At 28.1% G+C, this 21421-nt stretch overlaps 5 protein-coding genes across 5 annotated transcripts in view; 2 read left to right on the top strand and 3 right to left on the bottom strand.

Annotated features, from left to right (window-relative positions):
- Nucleotides 1-10025, bottom strand: part of LOC113372485 (ubiquitin thioesterase trabid) — a 43194-nt gene extending 33169 nt beyond the window's left edge. Inside the window, exon 1 of the mRNA XM_026612822.1 lies at nt 9964-10025. The gene's annotated coding sequence lies outside the window, so the exon portion shown is untranslated. The remainder of the gene's footprint in view (nt 1-9963) is intronic.
- A 768-nt stretch (nt 10026-10793) lies between these two features.
- On the bottom strand, nt 10794-12473 carry LOC113363387 (seipin). The gene is made up of 7 exons (XM_026605884.1): nt 12133-12473; nt 11860-12005; nt 11731-11794; nt 11526-11664; nt 11299-11437; nt 11023-11166; nt 10794-10954 (listed from the first exon to the last, which is right to left on the bottom strand). Exons 1-7 carry the CDS (start codon nt 12426-12428, stop codon nt 10866-10868), a joined length of 1017 nt encoding a protein of 338 aa, XP_026461669.1. The 5' UTR covers nt 12429-12473; the 3' UTR covers nt 10794-10865.
- Nucleotides 12474-12679: 206 nt separating this feature from the next.
- LOC113363527 (cytochrome c oxidase assembly factor 4 homolog, mitochondrial) lies at nt 12680-13292 on the top strand. Its single transcript, XM_026606019.1, has 2 exons — nt 12680-12859; nt 12985-13292. Exons 1-2 carry the CDS (start codon nt 12779-12781, stop codon nt 13096-13098), a joined length of 195 nt encoding a protein of 64 aa, XP_026461804.1. The 5' UTR covers nt 12680-12778; the 3' UTR covers nt 13099-13292.
- Nucleotides 13128-13522, top strand: LOC113379974 (peptidyl-tRNA hydrolase 2, mitochondrial). Its single transcript, XM_026619568.1, has 2 exons — nt 13128-13270; nt 13315-13522. Exons 1-2 carry the CDS (start codon nt 13128-13130, stop codon nt 13520-13522), a joined length of 351 nt encoding a protein of 116 aa, XP_026475353.1.
- A 1485-nt stretch (nt 13523-15007) lies between these two features.
- On the bottom strand, nt 15008-19633 carry LOC113363311 (EH domain-binding protein 1). Its single transcript, XM_026605806.1, has 13 exons — nt 19368-19633; nt 18392-18599; nt 18138-18319; nt 17868-18052; nt 17380-17726; nt 17131-17300; nt 16820-17022; nt 16559-16682; nt 16008-16476; nt 15769-15891; nt 15436-15700; nt 15267-15345; nt 15008-15163 (listed from the first exon to the last, which is right to left on the bottom strand). Exons 1-13 carry the CDS (start codon nt 19469-19471, stop codon nt 15139-15141), a joined length of 2484 nt encoding a protein of 827 aa, XP_026461591.1. The 5' UTR covers nt 19472-19633; the 3' UTR covers nt 15008-15138.
- Nucleotides 19634-21421: the final 1788 nt, after the last annotated feature.

Below are 21421 nucleotides of genomic sequence, written 5' to 3'. Positions count from 1 at the left end.
TTCGGGCGCACGGATCAACCGATTTGAATGGTTTGAAAAACATTCGATTCCTTTTGATAGGGAGATGTGCTGTTTAGTTTCTAGCAAAGGCAGGTGCAGCCGTTACGGAGATAAAGAGCAAGTAGTGCAGAAAATAGAAATCGAGTTTCTGAGAGAACGAAGCATCCGATTTGAATGATTCAAAAAACTTTCTGCTTGTGTTAACGAAACAATTGATTTCAATTGAAACAATTCCATTTTTTTGTATATCGAAAATAATTCAGATTTCAATTTTGAACATCAACACGAATCACCAAGGAAAAGGGGGGGGGGTCCAAAAATCCTTAAAAAATCGATCACCTATAAAGACAATTGAGTCGCCAATATTAATAAAACAATTTACAAAAATTTTATTAGGATCTCATTCGTATTTATAAAAAATCGATTTTGGTTACCTAGTGGTAACAGAAGTGTACACGTATGAATTTAAAAAAATACTCGAAGTTACTAAATTATTATTTTGTGAAAAATAATAAAAAATGAAAACAAAGCTCGAAAAATTAAAAGTAAGAAGGTAATTGAAAAATGCACGCGAGGTCAAAATAATTTAATAAAATTGCGACTTTTATTAATTTATTTTCATCCTTTTTAGAGTTTTGTGTAATAAAAACACAATTTGGGCAATAAAAATAAAGAATTGCGTGCTTTGCAGTATATATAATATAATTTCTTGAAATTAACATATAAATTTACTCAATACAACGTTTCTCTTCTACAAAATGTAAGGAATGAATTATGCATAAAATAATTCCAATATCATATAAAATTTATAATAAAATACTAAAAATTTTAACCACTTAGCTTCTATACTTATAGCTTAAAATATAGGAAAAAATCTATCCTCTAATAGTTTGTAAATCGATAATCGATTATAAAAATGAGTAATATGCACTAAATTGATTGCATCTGCAATGTTCACATGAGTACGAAGGCGCCTCATATTAACGAATCAATCTTCTTTGACCAAAGTGCTCGAAAGGTTAAATTGTTTCAAATTATTATCTAATTAAAAAAATATTCACAGTGACTATTGTACTAAACGAAGCCAGATATATATATATATATATATATAATGTTTATAAAACGTTTAGAAACATGATAGTTTAAAATACACTTTTATAAACAAATGCTTGTTTAGGTATGTTTATAAGTTTTAGTTGACTGTACATATGTAAAATGTTGCAGAAATAATAAGATAAGAAATCTGATATAAAAAGGATTTATCCTTATTTAATTGCAAGGTTTTAAATTACTGCTTGCAAGAAATGCATAACGATAATTTCTGTGGTCAGTTTTTAGCTTTTTAACAATTTTACAAAAAGATATTTTATAAAAAAATAATATTAATTTAATCAAAATAAATTCGGAAATAATATTTCCAGTACATATGTAAAATGTTATTAAGTTGCAAACAAAATTGTTTATACTGACAGATTTTAAATACACAGATTTTAAATATGTATACATATTCTCTATATATGATATTCTCTATATAGAGTAAGATATTTGAATACATGCATTAGTTGATGAGAATTTATATTAATTATTTCTATGAAAAAATATGTATCTAGAACATCTATAACTTAAAAATTATATTTTTAAAAATAATCAAGATAGAAGTGCTGAATTCATTGGAAGGACCTAAAAGGAAGGATATAAAACTGAAAAAAACTCATCCAAAATATGTGAATTTTACATCTAGGTTAGCTAAATTTTTGGTACTTGAAACTACCTGAATGTTCTACATATTGGACCACCAAAAAAACCCTAAACCAAAACCCTAGAAGATCTGGGCAATTTGGAAAGAAGAAATTGTGATTATCCTTAATTTTTACAGCTTTGTCGTTTCTAAGTACTAGTGCCGCAGGAGGAAATATTTGAAATACTCCTGCTGTTCAAGTACTTATCAACGAAAGCATTTTATCATCTGAAGGAAAGTAGTGAAATACATATATATATAAAAAAAATTAAAAAAAACTAGTTGGTATTGGTATGTTGCATTGAGGCAAGCTACATGAACTTTCCGATATGTGTAAATAATTGACTTAAACAATAAAAAATAAATTAATTTATGAGTGATTAAAAGCACTCCGAGTGGATTTATTACACATATTTGAAAACAAACGAACACGTTAACTCGTGATATTTTCTAAAAGTAAATTTTTAAAAATCAACAGTTTTTATAATTGAACCAAGACCACATTAAGACCAAGCACTCTATCGTTATACCAAGTAAATCGTCTAATTTTAGTTTTAACAAACGTCAATAAAACTACTCATTTTCTCAAACTTTGATGAATATTTAAAATTAAACTACTTTTTGTAAGGCCGTAATATTTCAGTAAGTTCTATAAGACCATGATATATATCGCCAATAAAAGTTCCATGGAAATCAGCTTAATTTTTTTTCAACAGTTAATTAAAAGAAAACGTCTCGGTAGATTTTCACCTAAAACTATAATCAGTATCATTCTTAATTAAACTCGTACAGTTTTTGATTTTTTAAAATCGATTCGGTAGTATGATCTTAAATGTGGACGAAAAGTTTAACACTATCTTCCAAATTACAAAGAAACGGCTCGGCCGATCGTCACACAAAACTGGGAAACTATAATCCTCATCGAGATACATCAAATGGCTTTTAATTTTCTGAAATCGGTTCAGGCGTTTTTGAGCAAACGCCGATGAAAGGTCTAATTTTGACAAATGCCAAAAAAACGATACTAATTTTCGCAAACTTTGACGAATTTTTAAAATTAAACGTGTTGTCGTAGGGCCGTAATATTTTAGTGCAATCTAGAAGACTATGGAATCTACCGTCAAAAAAATAATAATAAAAATTGACGAATTTTTTTTAACACTTTATTACAAGAAAACGACCCGGCCGATCTCTACCAAATACTAAACAGGTCGATTCCCAACCAATATCTTTCGAACTGTTTTTGAATTGTCAAAATCGAAATTGCGAAATATAAAAATGAATTGTTTATATGAAAATGCAATAAAAAGTAATAATAAAGTATCAAATAAAGAATGCCTGTTTTAAGTCTCAGGATACATTTCCCGTCTACTCTCGTCAAAAAACCAAACCGAACTGTTTCAAATGAAACTTTTTGAATATTTTATCAATTTTGCGGTGAAATAATGACACATGTCATGAATTAATAAACAAAGTAGCTCGTATAGATGTCAATGTCATTACAGAATTCGCGAGTTGCATTCGTAAAATATGACGACCTACACTAAGAAAAAACAATAGAACGACATGAGTCTTTTTTAATTTGAAAATTCAGTGCATCGTAAAAGATTTTTTTATAAAGATATGCAAAAAATAGTATTTTAATTAATCGATATGATCCTCTAAATTAATATCAAAATCACTATATATCGTAATTAAATTCAAAAGTTCAGAGCATGGTACAGGATTTTAGAAATAAGGATCGCCAAAATATGGTATTTTGATAAACAGGTATGGTATTCTAAACTCACCACAATATTATTTTTACAATATTTGCTGAATATATGAATTTTATCATGATTGCTCTGAAAGCTTTTCTGATATTTTTAAACTAGTCGTGTATACATTTTTGTAAGGTGACCATATTTTTTTAAGTCAAAACCGGGAAGTCTATTTTTAGTTATGCTAATCCGGGACGATGGGGGAGGGGGTATATTAGTTTTTTTTATATGAATCAGAATTGCGATCTTTTAGTAAGAATTTTATTATTCGATTATAATACTTTTTCATCTATGATGTTATATCTTATTTTTTCGCTTTTGAATCTTGTATAAAACTCTATTCAATGAAAATTTTTATATATCTTTACGTTTTAAAGGTTTCTGAACATTTTGGAATACCTTAGAAAAAATGGATGTATGTATGTATGTGTATGTGTGTGTGGATACAAAGTTTCGTCGACGATTTCGGGAACACCGATCAACCGATTTAAATAATTCAAAAAACATTCGATTCATATTGATATAAGGAGACGTGCTGATTAGTTTTTGGCGAAGGCAGGTCTAGCCGTTCCGAAAATACGGAGCAAAAGGGGCCAGGGGCAGGTCTAGCGGTTTCGGAGTTCTAATGAAAAAAGTAAAAAAAAATGCCATTTGGAATTTGCAAATCAAATTATCAGATATTTATAGAGATTTTTACAATAAGTATAAATTTTGTTTGCATTCCTATGGGTTCCGTACTAATGATATTCGTTAGACGGCGACGCGGCGCTTACGCGCTTTGACATTTTGTCTCCATGCAGTTAAAGCAGTACGATTGCTTTGAAAAAAAGTTCAGAATTTCCAAAATATGTCAAAATAAAGAAAACATTTTTTTTTTTAAAAAAAAAAAATTTAAAAAAAAGATGCCATGCGCCCCAATAGTTTTCATAATTTTTGTAAATTTATCTATTAATTTTCGGAAAACCGGGACAATCCGGGACAAAAAATCTGAATCCGGGACAAATATTGCTTTAAGAAAAACCCAGGATACAAGGTGGAAATCCGGGACTGTCCCGGCCAATTCGGGACGTATGGTCACCTTACTTATGGCAAATTGCTGATACTTACCGTACCGTAATTAAAAATCTTGGTACGGAACCTAAAAAAAATTACACAAAATGTGTGCACATTATGAAAATCTTTATAAAATATCTGATAATTTGATGTGCAATAAACATTTTTGACTGCCAAATGACATTTTTTAACTTATTTTCCTTGAGAGTCCATAACCGCTGGACCTGCCTTTCCAAAAATTTAATCGGTTCAGCTTGTCAATACGATTTTTTTTGCGATTACTATAACTTGCCCTACGGGAAGTTAACAATCGAATAAATTTTCCAAAAATGTTTGCACGAAACGTAGACTTAAATAAAGGCCCCCGCCGGCTAACAATGGGCAGCGCTTCGTCTACCTTAATAAGACAAAATGTGCAGACAGTAAATATTGCGAAATTCATTCGCATTGGACAAAATTCAAATCATACACCGTGTTACACCCATATTATTATATCATATGCATTATATCAAACACTACCGAAAACAATTATGGTGGGATCTTTCAATATGCATTCTGTGATCCAGGAGCTTTTGGTATATAAACGAAGATCTGCATGCAGACAGGCAGCATTGTCTCAAGATCAACTCGATTGGTATTTGGTGCTTGGAAAAACTTTTAGGATAACATGAAGGTGAGTAGAAATAAATTTGGTGTAATTCTGAAAAATCAATCTTCTTGAATTTTTTTATTCAAAAATTGAATTGAATAAAATTGTATTGAAATACTTATTTATGAATAAGTCAGTGTCAGTTAGATCGATGCATTTCGATATTTCTTTTATTTCTGATGTTTCTATCTAGGTGTTTGCCATAACTTTAGGCCTATTGGCAATTTTCGAAGGATGCTTATCCCAACAGCCAAGTGGCCCTTACCCACCATCAGGCTGGAAACCCAGCGGGCCTGCTTTTAATCCTGCTGCACCACCTCAAAGGGTAAATATAGGATGATTCTTATTTTACCAACTTATTTATACTACTAACTATTTTACTATTTTATGTGATAAGGATTATAAGGCTTGCAACACTTTCGATTCCTACACAAATAAAAAATTATAATTTTATATGAAAAAACATATGAGCTAATGAATTTTTTGTCAACTTCTTAAAGATTGTTGAAAATAATTAATTTAATTGAAGTTAATTGATGAATTAAATTTTTTTATCTCTAAATGAAATCAATTCTTTATATTAAATATTAAAATAAATTAAGTTCCATGTTTCAAATGTAGCCGAGAATAAAAGTGCGAAAATTTATTTATTTATTTATAAGCAAGCCATAATCTTCTTATATATAAAAATGGAGCTCTAGATCAAATGATTCGGTAAAACTCGAAAACGGCTAAACCGATTTGGCCAGTCTTAGTCTTAAAAAATTCGTACCAATCCAGAGATGGTCGGAAAGGTGAGATAATATTTCAAAATCGCGTAGAAACTAACTTACTCTACATATATACTTTTTATTAAATTTACTTTAATTCATCGAATGTTACTTGAAACTTTTCAAAAAGCAGGTCAAAGAAGAAATACTTAATTCAGTTTCTATCTCTCTTCGCAGAAATTTGAAATTTTTTTATAAGCTCAGTAGTATTATTTACAATTATACATAAAATCCACAATCCAAAAAGAATCTGAAAAACTTGAAACGTAATCAATAAGACAAAAGACCAAAAAATACTTGGATTGGATTATACCATGTTTTCTATAGAAAGTGTATAAAACTTTCAGTTTGATTGTATTGACAAAACATAGACAAACTAATAGGGTTTATTGTTTTTATAATACCTCATTGTACATAGCATTCAAACAACACATGCTTAAAGACTTAAATTATTAATATTATTGATTCTCTAGAAATTGTTTAGAATATACCTTACTTAGCAAAACAACGTTTGCCGGGTCAGCTAGTCAATAATAAAATCTTGTCTCTCGAATAAAAATTTTAATTTACAAATTCGAAATAAAAGTCAACAAATTAAGTGAAATTTCAACTAACTGACCTTATATATATTTATAAGATATATAAGTAAATTTACTTTGGTCTACTTCTTATAAATTCTTAAAATATTGTTTACATAAATATTTCTATAAATAAAGAATATAATAAAATAAATATCATTAAAATTGCTTATAAAAAAACAAGAGAGGAAATTGAATAAGGCAAGACTTTCCAGTTTCAAATATGTCCCAAATAAAGTACGAGGATAAAATTGTTGATCGACATTCACAAAAACCGTGAATTAGTAAATATTATTACAATTGAATACGAATTCGCTTCAATGAAACATTTAAGCAATGATCAAAGTAAACAATCAGAGCTTAATTACAACACTAAAGGCAATTTTAATAAATATATCAGAGTTTAAATTGAATTTCATCAAGACTGGCGCAATTGGGCCATTATCAATTCACGCGGTGTCCAATAAACATTTGAAAGAATCGTGTTAAAGATCCAAATTGTCCGCTTATGAATGATACGTTCATTGGATGAATTACATCACTATTTGGTTCGATATAAATTGACAAATAGATAGAAAATTATTTACTGGAAAAACATTTCAAACATTTTCGAATGTATAAAATCAGTGATTTCAATTTTATTTTATTTATTACTTCGATTTATTATATTTTTGTAATAAAATTATAATTTTTAATATAGCAAACTGGCTACGCGCAAATTGCAGCTCCTCCAGTAAAATATGATGTAGAACTCAGCAAACAGCGTTTAGAATACGCCGGTGCTGGTCTGAATAGCCAAAATCAAAACCAAGCTTATGCAACAAATCAAAATCATCAACATTTAAACTACCCTGCCAATAATAATCAGAACCAACGATACCCTGATAATCAGAACCAAAACCAAGCTTATGCAACAAATCAAAATCATCAAAATCATCAAAATTTAAACTACCCAGCCAATAATAATCAGAACCAACGATACCCTGCCAATCAGAACCAAAACCAAGGTTATGCAGCAAATCAAAACCAGAACCAGGGTTATCCAGTAAATGAAAACCGTGGCCAGGCCTATCCAATGAATCACCGCCAGAAACTAGAATATCCAGATAATCAGGACCAGGATTATCCAGTAAATCACCGGCAGAAGCTAGAATATCCAGCTAATCAAGACTATCCATTAAACCAAAACCAGAATCGACAATATCAATCCAATCTAAACCAGCATCATGAATACCCTTCAAACCGGAACCAGCACCAAGAATATCCATCAAGCCTGAACCAAAATCAAGGTTATCACGGAAATCAAAATAAAAATGAAGGATATCCAGGAAAGCAAGGTTATCCATCTAACCAAAACCAAGGTGTACCGGCAAGCAAATATGGACCTCCACGTCGCCCTCAAGCCACAACCACGGAAAGATATGAACCATCATCTACACAAGACGACGGATTAACTGTTCAAGGTATGAAAAACTTATATATATATATATATATATATATATATATCGTATATATATCTATATATATACGATATATATATATATATATATATATATATCGTATATATAAAGTCACTTAAGGCAATCAGAGATTGCTCGAATCAATTAGAAGCAAGTCATAAAATACATAAGTGGCGATTCATCAAATAGAATTACTTGGATTTAAGCAAGCAGTGCAAAGATCTTTATTTTATTTAAGAGTAATAATTATAATTCTTCTACTAGGTTTACCAAGCACTGGTCCTCCTCCAGTTTTCCGGAAACAAAGAATTCAAGTTTTGAGAAAAGCTCTGGCAGAACAATATGGAAGACCGACAACGACGGAAAAACCTGAAGATCAGGCCACTGAATCCGTAACAAAAAGCAACCAGCAAGAACTAGATGTAAGTAAATCGAAATATTATTATAGATAGTATATTAATTATTTTTTACCTTTTTGAATTCGATTAGGATGCAAAATACTTCAAATATATATATATATATATATATATATATATATATATATATATAATATATATACTCCTCCCTCGGAGTGAATCCGAGCGGAGTTGTGTCGGAGACTTTCCTAAACTGGTATTAAATCTGTTACTGCGTTTTTGCTTTGGGAACGAAGCGGTCGCTTTCTCGTCTCATAGGCAGTTTTGCGACCTTTTAGGTATACGAGTCAAAATAATGCCATTGTGTATTTTCCGGAAAATACAAAAATATTACTTCAAAGATACAGAACAATGAACTTATGTTCGAGTTTTAAAAGCTCAAATGTATAATTTATTGAATCGTAAGGGGTCATATTTCTAACTACGACAATCAGGAATATACATACCGAAAAATACACAAAACTAAATACATTTAATATGGTTTTTCCATAGCATGAAATAACAATACTTCAGAGTGCAAGATTTATCAGTGATATCAATAGTATCTAAGCAGCAAAAAATATTTAGTATTATATTATTACTGTTACACAATTATATAATTGTGTAAAAGTAATAATATGCTAATCGAACTACCCGATATGATATTAATTCCTAAATGGAAATAGCAGAAGAGAAATTTAGAAAGCAGAAGTATTATTATTTGGTGAAAATATTTTATGATAAATGTTTTGCTTTTATTACAAAGTTTACTACATTATTTTTATATAAAGTTAATCCAAAAAATCAATTATTTTCTCATCAGAAGAAAATAATTAAATTGAATTTGATTCTCAAGTTTTGCGTTTTTGCTTTGGTACACTGCTAAAATTACGAGTCATTGAGTCGATCATGTGGTCGACCAAAAAATTTTACAACCCGTCATTTATTTGTGAATTTTTTAGAAAAATAATTTTTTTTATAAAAATTCTGGTCGCCTGATGCCTAGTGGACACCAAATATTTATTCTCACTTTCATCATGCAAGCATATAGAAATGCTTAAAATCGTGACTTTATAATAATATCAACAAATATGGTGGAACTGTTTATAAAAAAAATTCAAATAATTAATGGGATTTGCCAAATCTTAAAATACATACACAACGCACTATAGAACAGATTTGTGTCGAGTATTTCGGTTTCAAAGATGGAGTCGTGGAGTTGTTAAGCGGATGTAACTCCGCCCTGAAGCGGAGTCAAATTCTAACCGATCCGATATATATATATATATATATATATATATATATATATATATTAAAAATCTGTTTTAGGAAACAAGTCATGACGAGGAAAATGGTGCCGATGCAACTACGGCCAGCGCTTTTGCCGCCGGCCAATACTATATCTTGCTCCCAAATAACCAATTGCAAAAAGTGAGTTATGAAGCTACCCAATCAAAAGATGAACAAGTGACGAATGGATATTCCGCACAGATCAAGTAAAATATAAATCAAAATCAACTTATTACAAAATATAGAATGAAAACTAACCTAAACACTAACCTTGCAGATACCAGAACGTTGAACCGATTCGTGATCCAATATATTCCTACAATGCTTTGGGGCAACTCATACGAGTTTCTAAATAATTCTATTTAAAAATGATTTTAGTTTTTAATTCAGCATAAACACTCTGTAAATAACTATCGTAATAAAACTACTATTTAAACTACTACAGTAAGAAGCAAATGTGTAACTGAAGAACGAGTGAAAATTTGACATAAACGGGCACCATTTTGAAAATTTGAAGCGGTAAAATTTAAATTATTTATTCATTAAATATGTAATAAATAAAAATATATTTTAGAATAAAGTAGATTTTTTATTATATGAGACATTGATATAGTGCTATGTTTTACTGACTTGTGTATTTATAAATTAAGTAGAAACCAATATTTTATTTATTTTTTAACTAAAAATTAATATGCATCATATTGACTTAACATTGAATGATTTTGAATCAATAATCCACAGTATTTTTAAATAATTTCTTTCATAAATAAAAGATTTCACTTTGTAGCATCTGATATATTATTACATTATATAAATATACTTTTTTAAAATAACAGTTGTTTCAAATAGCCATGATAAACTGTGTATTCTCTATCTTCTCATTATTCTTTGAGTTTATATCACATTTAGATCAGTACTTCTTAATTACATATAATTCACAAAGCCATGTTACTTTATATACATATTCAACAAAAATTGAGTATTAAAATATTTTACACAAATATCTTGAAAATATTCATCACAAAATGATTTATATAAAGAACATTATTGATTTAAATCTATAAAATTAATATTAAATTAAGATTAAAATCAGTGGAATGCCATAAGTAAAAAAATATAAGTAGAATCTCTTTGGTACATATCAAGCAACATATTTCTAGAAAAAAGAATGTTTATTCTTCTTCATTAAATGCTTTGCGAAGACGTAATTCTGTTTCTTTGGTATCACTTTCACATAGACTAATATCCTCAACTGAAGAATCTAAAATATATGTTCCATAAATGAATATCAATTTTAAATATAATTTACTACATTTTATGCTTGTTTACCTTCAGTTTCAACGGTCTTGCTTTTACTTCTTCTTATTTTGGTCATACATTTTTGCCCTACTTCTTCAAGCCAAGTTGTATCAGACATATGATACCAGCTCAAAAGGCACACCAGAGCAATGAAAAATAAGTTGGTACTGATACCTGTTATGATTTATACATTAATTGCTAATTACTTTAAATTTTTAAAAGATCATGCAATTTAGAAAATTGTTTCTATATATATTATTTGTATCATGCAAAAGTAATATTTCTTATAATATAAAAGCTTTTTACCTATAGCTGCAGATAATATTGGCCAATGAAACATTATATATCGTAATCCAGTAAAATGAGCAGTTATGTGTAAACTAGCTGAATAAAATTCGATTTTCCTGGATTGAATCTCAACATACACATCAGTAACAGGATAATTCTGAGAACAAAAACAAGAAATTTAATATATGATACAATTATTTAATTAAAACAAACATTATGAGGCAGACATAAAATAATATACTTACTTGATCTTCTTCATAATTTGAAAATAATTCAACGGGAACTATTTGTTTTTGCTCAGCAGTACCAATGATTAATAAAGGACTTAATGCCAAAGTATTCAAACTATGTAATAGATCACTTCTATAGTGTAACATAGCTGACCTGTAGTAGTATTTGATTTGATTACATTGAATTTTCCGATTCAAATTAATGACATAATAAACAAACCTGCAAGAGTGTCCTCTCAATTTAGAAGCAGTATCTCTCATTTCAGCACAGACCATAAACATCCCTAAGAAAATTAAAGCAGTTAAACAAGAACAAGACAGATAATTATATTGTTATTATAATATTAACCAAGATTTTTGTTTGCATCAGATTCAGGCATTTCTATATATAGATAAACTTTATAAGGCTGTCCAATCATAAGAAGTTGCTGCTTCTTAGTCAATGATACATGGGCTGATGGAAATGAACATACTGCTTGTCCTTCTTCACAAGATCTACGGAAAATAATTAATATAATACCAGTTAAGAAGATGATTCATTCTGTATATTCTAAATATGTATTGTGTACATAAAATTGCACAACATGATAATGTAATAAATGGATATATTGGTCAAACTTACTTGAATTGTAAATGCACTGGCCTAATATGTGAAATTGAAGGCATATATGTGTAATAAAACACTATGTACATAAATATTGCTAACCAGACAATAATAGAAGTAGCTAAAGCTACTATTGCTCCCCTCAGCAAAATATCTTTAACAGTTAAGTATCTAGCATTTATACGTTTAGTATAATGATTAATCACTGCTTTTGTGATATTAACTACCGGGGTTTTCACTTTATCATTGTAAATTGAAAATGGATTGAACATGGTTAGATATTTTCTGGGATATATGTAAATAATGTAACTCATAAATGTATTTCAGTGTGAATGAGATAATGTAAGTGGTTAGAACTATTATTTTTGATAACAGTGTGAGAAAAGGGTCAACGGTCAATTTTGTTATATTTTTTTTATCTCGAATGCGTTTTTGTGTTTTTGACGTTTAAACTATTGTCAAACACGCGGTATGCAAATTGAAGTTCGTGCAGAACTTATTTATTTTCGCACACTAGCGCAATTGTGGCCATGTGCTGAACTATTTCCTAACCTTATATTTTGTAAGTATTAAGTAATAAGTTTAAATATATGTATGCAGAAATTTGCTTTAAATGTTAACTACAGAATAAAGCAAAATATTAGTTTATTAGTTAGTTATTACGATGACCGAAAATGAAATTGAAGACCCAGTTGAAACAATGTTAAAGAAAACAGGATGTATAGATTTGCACTATAAAGTTCAAGTAATTCGAATCTGGTTCTGTTAATCAAATATATTAAATAAATTAGATATATGTACTAAGTGTATTTAATTTAAGTAAAACAAAATCATTTTGTGATGACTGATAGTGTTTATCCTATCTTTCAGGAATGTATAGCTGAGAAACAAGATTGGAGAAAATGCCAAGACGTTGTTCAAAATTTTAAAGCATGTATGCAAGCTTATACAACTAAACAAACTGAAAAATACGCCAATAAATAATATCACTCTAATATTTTTATTACTTCAAAATGGTTTTAAAGATAGTGAAAGGATTATTAACTAGTTCTGCTTATAAATATAAAATGGTGTTTGTTGTTAGAACAGACATAGGTTTGCGTAGTGGTAAAATAGCTGCTCAATGTTGCCACGCTGCCATTCTATGCTACGAAAAGTCTTCAATTACAAATGAAAAACATTGAGATCATGGATTGAAAGAGGCCAAGCCAAAGTAGTTTTAAAGGTTAATAATTTAGCTAGTCTTGAAGAAATTTATAAGCAAGCTAAAGATTCAAACATCACAGCCGAGCTTGTCCGTGATGCTGGTCACACACAGGTAACTCCAGGTACAATAACTGTCTTAGGCATAGGACCTGATACTGTAGAAAAAGTAGATAGTGTAACAAAGCATTTAAAATTATTATAAAATAAAACTCATTTATTTATTTATAACTTTCTATTCTTAATTTCAAAGCCATTTTATATTATCAAGCTTATTTTTTACCTATTTATATCAAATACATTGTGTATTTTTTTCACATCTTAGTGAAAATAATGTGAATATATTTTGCAAGTTTAGTTTCAAGAAAGTGAATTATGCCTTAATTGTAATTATACATAAAATCATATTTTCGTTAATATTTAGCAAGTTTAGGCTGTCACACTTAAGCAAAAACCTATTGCAATAAACTTGAAGGCCATGGGCAGAAATTTGATTTTTTAACTTCATTCACATAAAAATATTAAATTAAATTCATGATCTAAGTAACTGACAATATTTGTAAGTTTTCTGTACAAAAAAATATATTGTATGAAAGCATATTGAATATTATTTTTTTAGTTGAATAGAAGAGTATTTTACTTTCAGTTTATTTTAAGCAAACAAATTATATATTCTGCTAAAATTATTAAAATTCATATAAAATCATTTTGCATCTTGTCAGAAGAATTTGTACATAAATAACTACATTAAGTTTCTCGTTAATGAATATAAACAATTTGTACTTTCAACACAAAATTTGATGATCCTTACATTAAATAAATAAAAACTAATTTGTCTAATACATAAATATTTTTCATCATCACTGATAGTCAATGTAAAATAAAGCTTTCAAATTAATCTATATAAATTAATTACTTTTAATATGCCCTAATAAATAGATTTGTAATTAAATGGAAATTTCCATGCTCGCTATAAAAAAATTCTACATAATATATCTTTGGTAATATTCTGCTCATAATATATTAATAATAACTAAATATTTTAGCACTGGTAATATGCATCATAAAACTTAGCTTAATCTGAGTATCAGAACAGGGGGTTATTTATTTGTAAATTAAGTAGCGATCAAAAATTATTCTAGTTTTGTTCGAAATTAATATTCAATGCAATATTTTACTTACACAAAATTCATTGAATAACGCACTTTTCTTTCCTCTGAATATCTACATGTTCCAAATTTCTTTCAATTTCATCATCATCTTCAATTCTGTAATAAAAAAAAACACAGATATTGAAAAAATAAAACTTGGTAAAGAACTTTCAATACATGAACTAAAATTAGATAAAAAGAGAAAATTAATTTTTTACTTACGCTTGCTCCTGTGAATGCAAATGATGAACAAGTTCATCACGTTTATTGACGATGTTGACAAGTTCTTGCAATAATAATGCTTCCCGGCTTCTCATCTGCTCTGTTTTACGCCAATCATCAACAGCCATTGTTGCTCGCAACTCATTTGTGAGCATAGCAAACTTGCGTTCTAGATCATCTTCTTTTTCACTGCATGCAAAAAATTGTGTTAATTTTATAGCAATAAATAAAAATATAGTTTTTATAAACATAAGTATAAGAGATACATACAGAATATTTAACTGCATTTGTCTTCTAAGTAAAGCATTCTTCTTATTGACCAAAGTAAACCATTGAGACATCAATGCATCTTCCGATTCACCACTTTCTGACTCCATAGCTTTTCTCAAGCGTCCCTCAAGAATACTGGCTTCCAGATCTATTGCATTTTGCTCCCTTTCCAGTAGCTCTAACTCAATTTGAATATAGGAAGGCTGAAACAGAAAATATCAAGCTTTACAAATACATATTTTTTGTTTTATAGATCAGGTAATAATTAATAAATTTTTGTCAGAAAAATATTTCCTGGTTACTTACTGCTTCAGTTCTATCAGGACTTGATTTGTCATAAATACTGCTAAATGAATGCAATGGGAATTACCATTCTTTTCTACACCTAAATTACAAATTTAAATTTTAATTTTTAATAAAATTTATAATTAATAATTTTACTAAATAATTACTAAATTTTGTTTGTGATATACACCTGTAATGCTTTTCACTGGTGACTGTCTATTATTTTCCAAATCAATACTAGACTTTCTGCTGGCTGAATTGCTTCTTTTTTCCTTTCCTTCATTCAGTGGGGAACTTCTGTTTGATAAATTTTGTGGTGAACTATGTCTCGAAGACAGAGTTATGATTTTAGTTGGTGAATTTGCATTGGAAACAGGACTGATAGAATTGGTGCGTGCTTCAGCAATAATTTTACGTGCACGCTCCCTGAGTTGAGCTTGTCTATCATCTTCTTGCTATTAAAAGGAAATATTTATGATCATTTTTTATTTCATTTCTATCAATATTTTAAGTAAATATTTACCTGAACACTAGACGTAGTTTCAGTCCCAGGAGATTTCTCTTTTGAAGTCTCACGTTTAACATTTTCAAGCAAACTTCTTGCTCTCTCCCTTAATTCTTCATGACGTGACATAAACTGTTTTGACTATAGAAGGCAAAATAAATAGAATTATTAAATATACTTTGATAAGGTACATAAATAGTTAATTGTCTTTGAAAAAGAATTGGAATATTGAAAAATGATGAAACTATTTATAATACCTGTTTTTGATTATATTCAGAACCATCTTTCTCAACTTCATTATTTTTGTGTGTGACATTATTGTGAGATTGATCTATATTTTCGTCAATATTGTCTTCTTCATCGGACCCAAAAGGATCTGTAAGTTCCCTTCTTGTCATCAATTGTGGTTTATTTGAATTAACATTTGTAATTTTATCAATATTGTTCTTGTTATCAAGTACTTCAGATTGTTTTGTAATCACTACATCTGAATTTGTCATATCACATGTACTTTTATTATTACCCTGGCTTTGTTTAGCATTATCATTATTTGAAAACTGATTACTTTCTGAAATCTTTGTTGCAAATGCTGAAAGTTTTTCCTTAGTGGGTGATAATACTTTGCCAAGAATACTTTTAGAACTGGCCAAGATCAGATCTTTTACATCTTTTACAGATGTAGGAGACTTTTCTTTCACTTGGTGTTGATCAATTTCAGCCTTGGATCTGTAAAAAAATATTTATCAATTACTGTTTCTAACTCAAATAAAAGATAATAATTAAATATGACATCATTCGTGAGACATACTTTTCTTCACTCCTATTTCTTCTCAAATTCCTTATTTCCTGACTAAATAACTGCACTGATATATCATCAGTATCATCCTTGCCAATCTTGCCTACTTTATAACTTGATTCATCGGTTGTTTGGCCTAAAGCAATAAATAATTATTAGTGTTTATAATAGTCTCTGAATGCATCAAATAATAGTTTATCATTAAAATTTATTTTTACCTATCTATATATTTATTTTATGCTATTTCTGTGTCATAATAAATAAGAACATTACCTATTTGATGAACTTCGAGTTGGTGTCCAGTAAAATGGGCTCTGAGTTGATATAAATATGTCATTACTGCCAATTTATCTGGTACCATTAAACAATGCATATCAGAGGGTTCTACTACTCTTGGAATTCCCAGGGATTCAGCCGCTTCAAATGCTACTCGACAATTGTTCTTCACATCGTGTGGTGTGAGAGAAGACATGTCTCTATGAAAAGTATTAATGGATTTATTGATAATAACATTAGTAATATATATATATATATATATATATATATATATATATAATTGATATATACAATAACATTTGACTCACATAAGATCGGGTCTAAAATGATGTATTATAGCACAAAATGCTATACCATTTCTCCAACTTGTAGTCAAATTAGTCACCCGAACATTTGGGCAATCTTTTGTTACTTCTTTACACCATTCTAATAAATCTTGTCCAGGAGTTGCTTGATTGAAGTCCTCTGGAACAGTAACCTGTAAAAAAAATATACAACATGCATTTAAAAATAATTTTTCAAATTAGATTTAATAAATTTTTTAAAAATATATTTACATGCAATTTGTTTCCATCCATCTGTTTTAAAATCACATCACTTTTACCCTTTTCATTGGACTTATTATTATAATCATAGCTTTTAATCAATTTCAAAGGTTGTAAATTTTGTCTATGATTTTTCTGATCCCTACTTGATTTATTTATCAAAATATTGCTTGGGAGATCACTTATACTTGATTTCTTCTCATAAGTCGATTGATTTCTGTCATTTGTATCCAAAGCGCTGTTTATGTAATTATAGGTTTCAGTTTTGTTACTGGGAGTATCCAATGGTAGTGTGTTATATGAATCATGCATACTGCTAAGTTCTACAATTGGGGTACGGTCTTCAGATAATGATGGCACTAAAAGAAGATTATATCAAAAATTGTTCAAATTATTATTAGTAATTTTTCTTGGTATATAGTTATTTTTATGAAGTAAAGTTTAATTAAAATGTTTCAATGAAGTGGAATTCATAGAAAAAGATAATGCATTTAACAAACCACTCATGGGAGTACTCGTTGAACCGGTTAAGCTATTTGTGAGCATATCAAGTTGTTGTGTAATATCCATCAGTTCGGCGGTGTCAGTTATATCATCAACTTCAAAATCATCAAGATGTGCAACATCAGCTTCAACAGTGTTGTTCACTGACATCAAACTTGCAATAGACTGCATATCTTCATCTCTGAGATATTAATTATTATATATAACAGTTTTAAAATAAATTCTTTAGGTTTGTTATACATATATAAATATAAAATAATATTTACGTTGCTTTTCCCTCCCGTAGAAGAACACAATTCAATGTTAATTCTAATTGGACGGACGTTATTTTTCGTGTGATAGGCTTGAGATCTAAAATTAGTGTATGTTGTTTAGAATCAACACTAGCATATTGCTTCATGTTGAGATTATGAGTAGCAACAGCTCGTCTTTTCCCATTTGGTGCAACCTTGAGAAAAGAAACAGAGTTGTGAGTAGTATTTTATTACAAACATGATACTAATGCTCTTTAATATCATACATCCTCTATAACAAAAGTCCAATCTTTATCTTCTAATTCTTGTGTCCGGGAATCAATAAACAAAGTAACATTTACAGTATGGTTATCCGGGACTGTCCAAGAGACTTTGCCAACTAATGGGTTGCTCATTTCTGGTTCCCATGGTAAGGGGGTAGAAACCACCCTTCTTGATCTCCTTGTCCATACTATACTCAATTTATTAGGCCTCCTGTATAATCATTAATATTAATACATACTTATTAAATTGAAATATAATTATTTGTTATAAGATTTCATATTAGACATACAATTGAGTATTTGTTTACATGATTAATAAAAACACCTATTTACAAACAAAAATTAAATAATGATACAGCATTTATATAAAAACAGATACTACATGCACTTGTTATGCTTATGCATGCGTTTGAAAGAATACAAGTGTTTTATTCATCAAACAAGAGAATCAATTGCATATAAAAGCAATCATTCTTCATTCAATGTTATGCAAACACAATAAAGAATCTTATTAGACGAGAAGAAAATGATTAGAAAATTTATAAGAATATATTATTTAAAATACTGCGATGATTTCTACAATCTTAATCATAGATACAAATGTGCAAAGTAATTGTATAAAACAATACATATAATGATCAATAAACTATAAAAGACAATAAAAATAATTTAAATCAATTGATTACATTAAAATAATTGTATAAGTAGAAATTACTATTTAAATTCCCATTTGTAAAACCAAACTTATGTATTTATCTAATTTTAAACATAAGTTTTGAATTGCACAATTTATTTAAATAGTAATTATCTATGATATTAATAACACAAATTCAATTTGATTCAATATTTGATTAACCAATTTACTTGTTTGTTAACAGTTTATAAAAATCAAAATCTATAAATAGATTTTGAATAATTACTAGCACTATTATAAATAATATCTATGAAATAATAAATAATACATAATAATAACCCTTACCATTTGGAAGTTGTTTCAAGAGTTAACTCATGGTAAGAAGCAGTGTACTGAAATTTAGCAGCTCTTTTATTGACTCGTTGAAGTCGTTTCCATACAGAACCCATTTTGAATCAACAAATATATCATTTCAGATGAATAATATTCAGTTTATATTTAAACCTACGTCGATAAACTAATACTTAGACATCATTATCATTTGAAAGCACAAAGGTTAGGTCATCACAGACTGATGATTAATTCATGAACGAGAACTGTCGTCACAAGAAAAAATAAATAATTATATAATTGAAGAATCACATTCAAACTTCAACTTAAAAAATGAGTTTAAAATACGAAACTGATTTTAACACTTCGTTTTCCGATTAAGTAAAAGTTAGTCCTTGTAATGTAATTAATTTTATTTTTATTTTATGACATTGACAGTTCGCCATCGGTTGAAATTTGACATATGGGCATTCTCATTTGACAGGCTTTGTTAGGATTTGTTTTACTAGATTATTTTCTTATTATCAATATATAATTAATGTGCAAAAGTTTTTAAATTTAAATACTTGTATTTAATATGCAATAATAATAAAGTTATTTATAGATTTTATGTAAAATGACATTTAAAAAAAACGCGAAAAGAAATGTAACAAGTTCAGGTCGTTCCAAACTAGCGCTGAAATTTGAAAATTAAATTTAACGCAAATAGATACAATCATAGCAATGTAAAAATTTTACTTGCATATATATATATATATATATATATATATATATATATATATATATATATATATTTAATATCTTTATAAAGTTAATAAAGTAATGAAACATGTAAAATTTTATATATTCATGTATTAAATTTTTCAGACTTATATGTATTTCGATTAATTGTATAGATATTACATCTACTGTTTCATTTACATACAACATGATATATAACATTTCTCCATATAACGAATAATTTTAAACATATAGCCATAAAAATAGCATATAGCCAAAATATTTTTAGTTATTTATAGGCCTCACTGCAATTTTTTAATTATATAAAATTTAATTTAAAATTAATATTATTTCACAATACATCATGCTATATATGTACATCTAAATATATAAATAAATTCAAAGTAATAAATATATACTTGATTTCTAAATTAAATATGAAATTTGGCACAAGTAACATTATTATTTGAGTTAATCATTAAACAAATTGTGATTTGATACATAAATTGTATGTTTGAATGATTCATAAAAACTTCATATAAGGTAAGAAGTCTTTTTCAACAAAAGTTTTCCAGATGGAATTTTATGGCAAGTTTCATATCTTCAACTTATTTTCATTTAAATAATATATAAAAACATGATAAACACATGCACATACATTTTTACATCACATAATAAATTTCTATAAAAAATATACAACAAAGAGCAGATTATAAATAAATAATTTTCAACTTCAATAACATAAAATCATTTTGCATTTGATACCATAAAACTTAAATAATTTTGCAACTACATACAAATCACATAATAAATTTGCTGAAAATATATATACAAAGCCATTAAAACTGTCAATCACATTTTCCTTAGTCTAATAAATTGATTTATTTTAAATTTAATTATTTCACTTAATGTACTTTTGATATGATTAAATTTGTAAACACTATTCGTGCTGATTTGGTAATAATGATTTTTATAAAATTTTATAGAATAAAAGTGTAGAGAAACTTAAATGTGATCATATATTGTAATAACATGATTTGTATATTGTTCACTATGTATAAAATCTGTGATAATATTTCTATCTGTATAAAAAATCTATCAGTACAATAATATATCTACCCCTATAAAACAATATAAAATTACCAATAAAATAGTATTCAATCAAATAAAATAATACTCTAAATAACAACATAAAATTAAAATAGTGTTCAAGAAATAATCATCATTTTACAATTGTTAAGAAACAGTTGCAAAATAATTTTTTTTTCATTAAATCACATCATAAAAATGCTAATCATTCTTACTACTACCATATAATACAATGATTAAAACAAGTCACATATCAAAGT

This window comes from Ctenocephalides felis, unplaced genomic scaffold, assembly GCF_003426905.1.
Source record: "Ctenocephalides felis isolate EL2017-DRISC unplaced genomic scaffold, ASM342690v1 CF-g0.4_SCAFFOLD_00845, whole genome shotgun sequence".
In the NCBI taxonomy this organism is placed as follows: Eukaryota; Metazoa; Arthropoda; class Insecta; order Siphonaptera; family Pulicidae; genus Ctenocephalides; species Ctenocephalides felis.
Note: the sequence above shows the minus strand (reverse complement) of the source record. Positions and strands in the feature narration are given on the sequence as shown.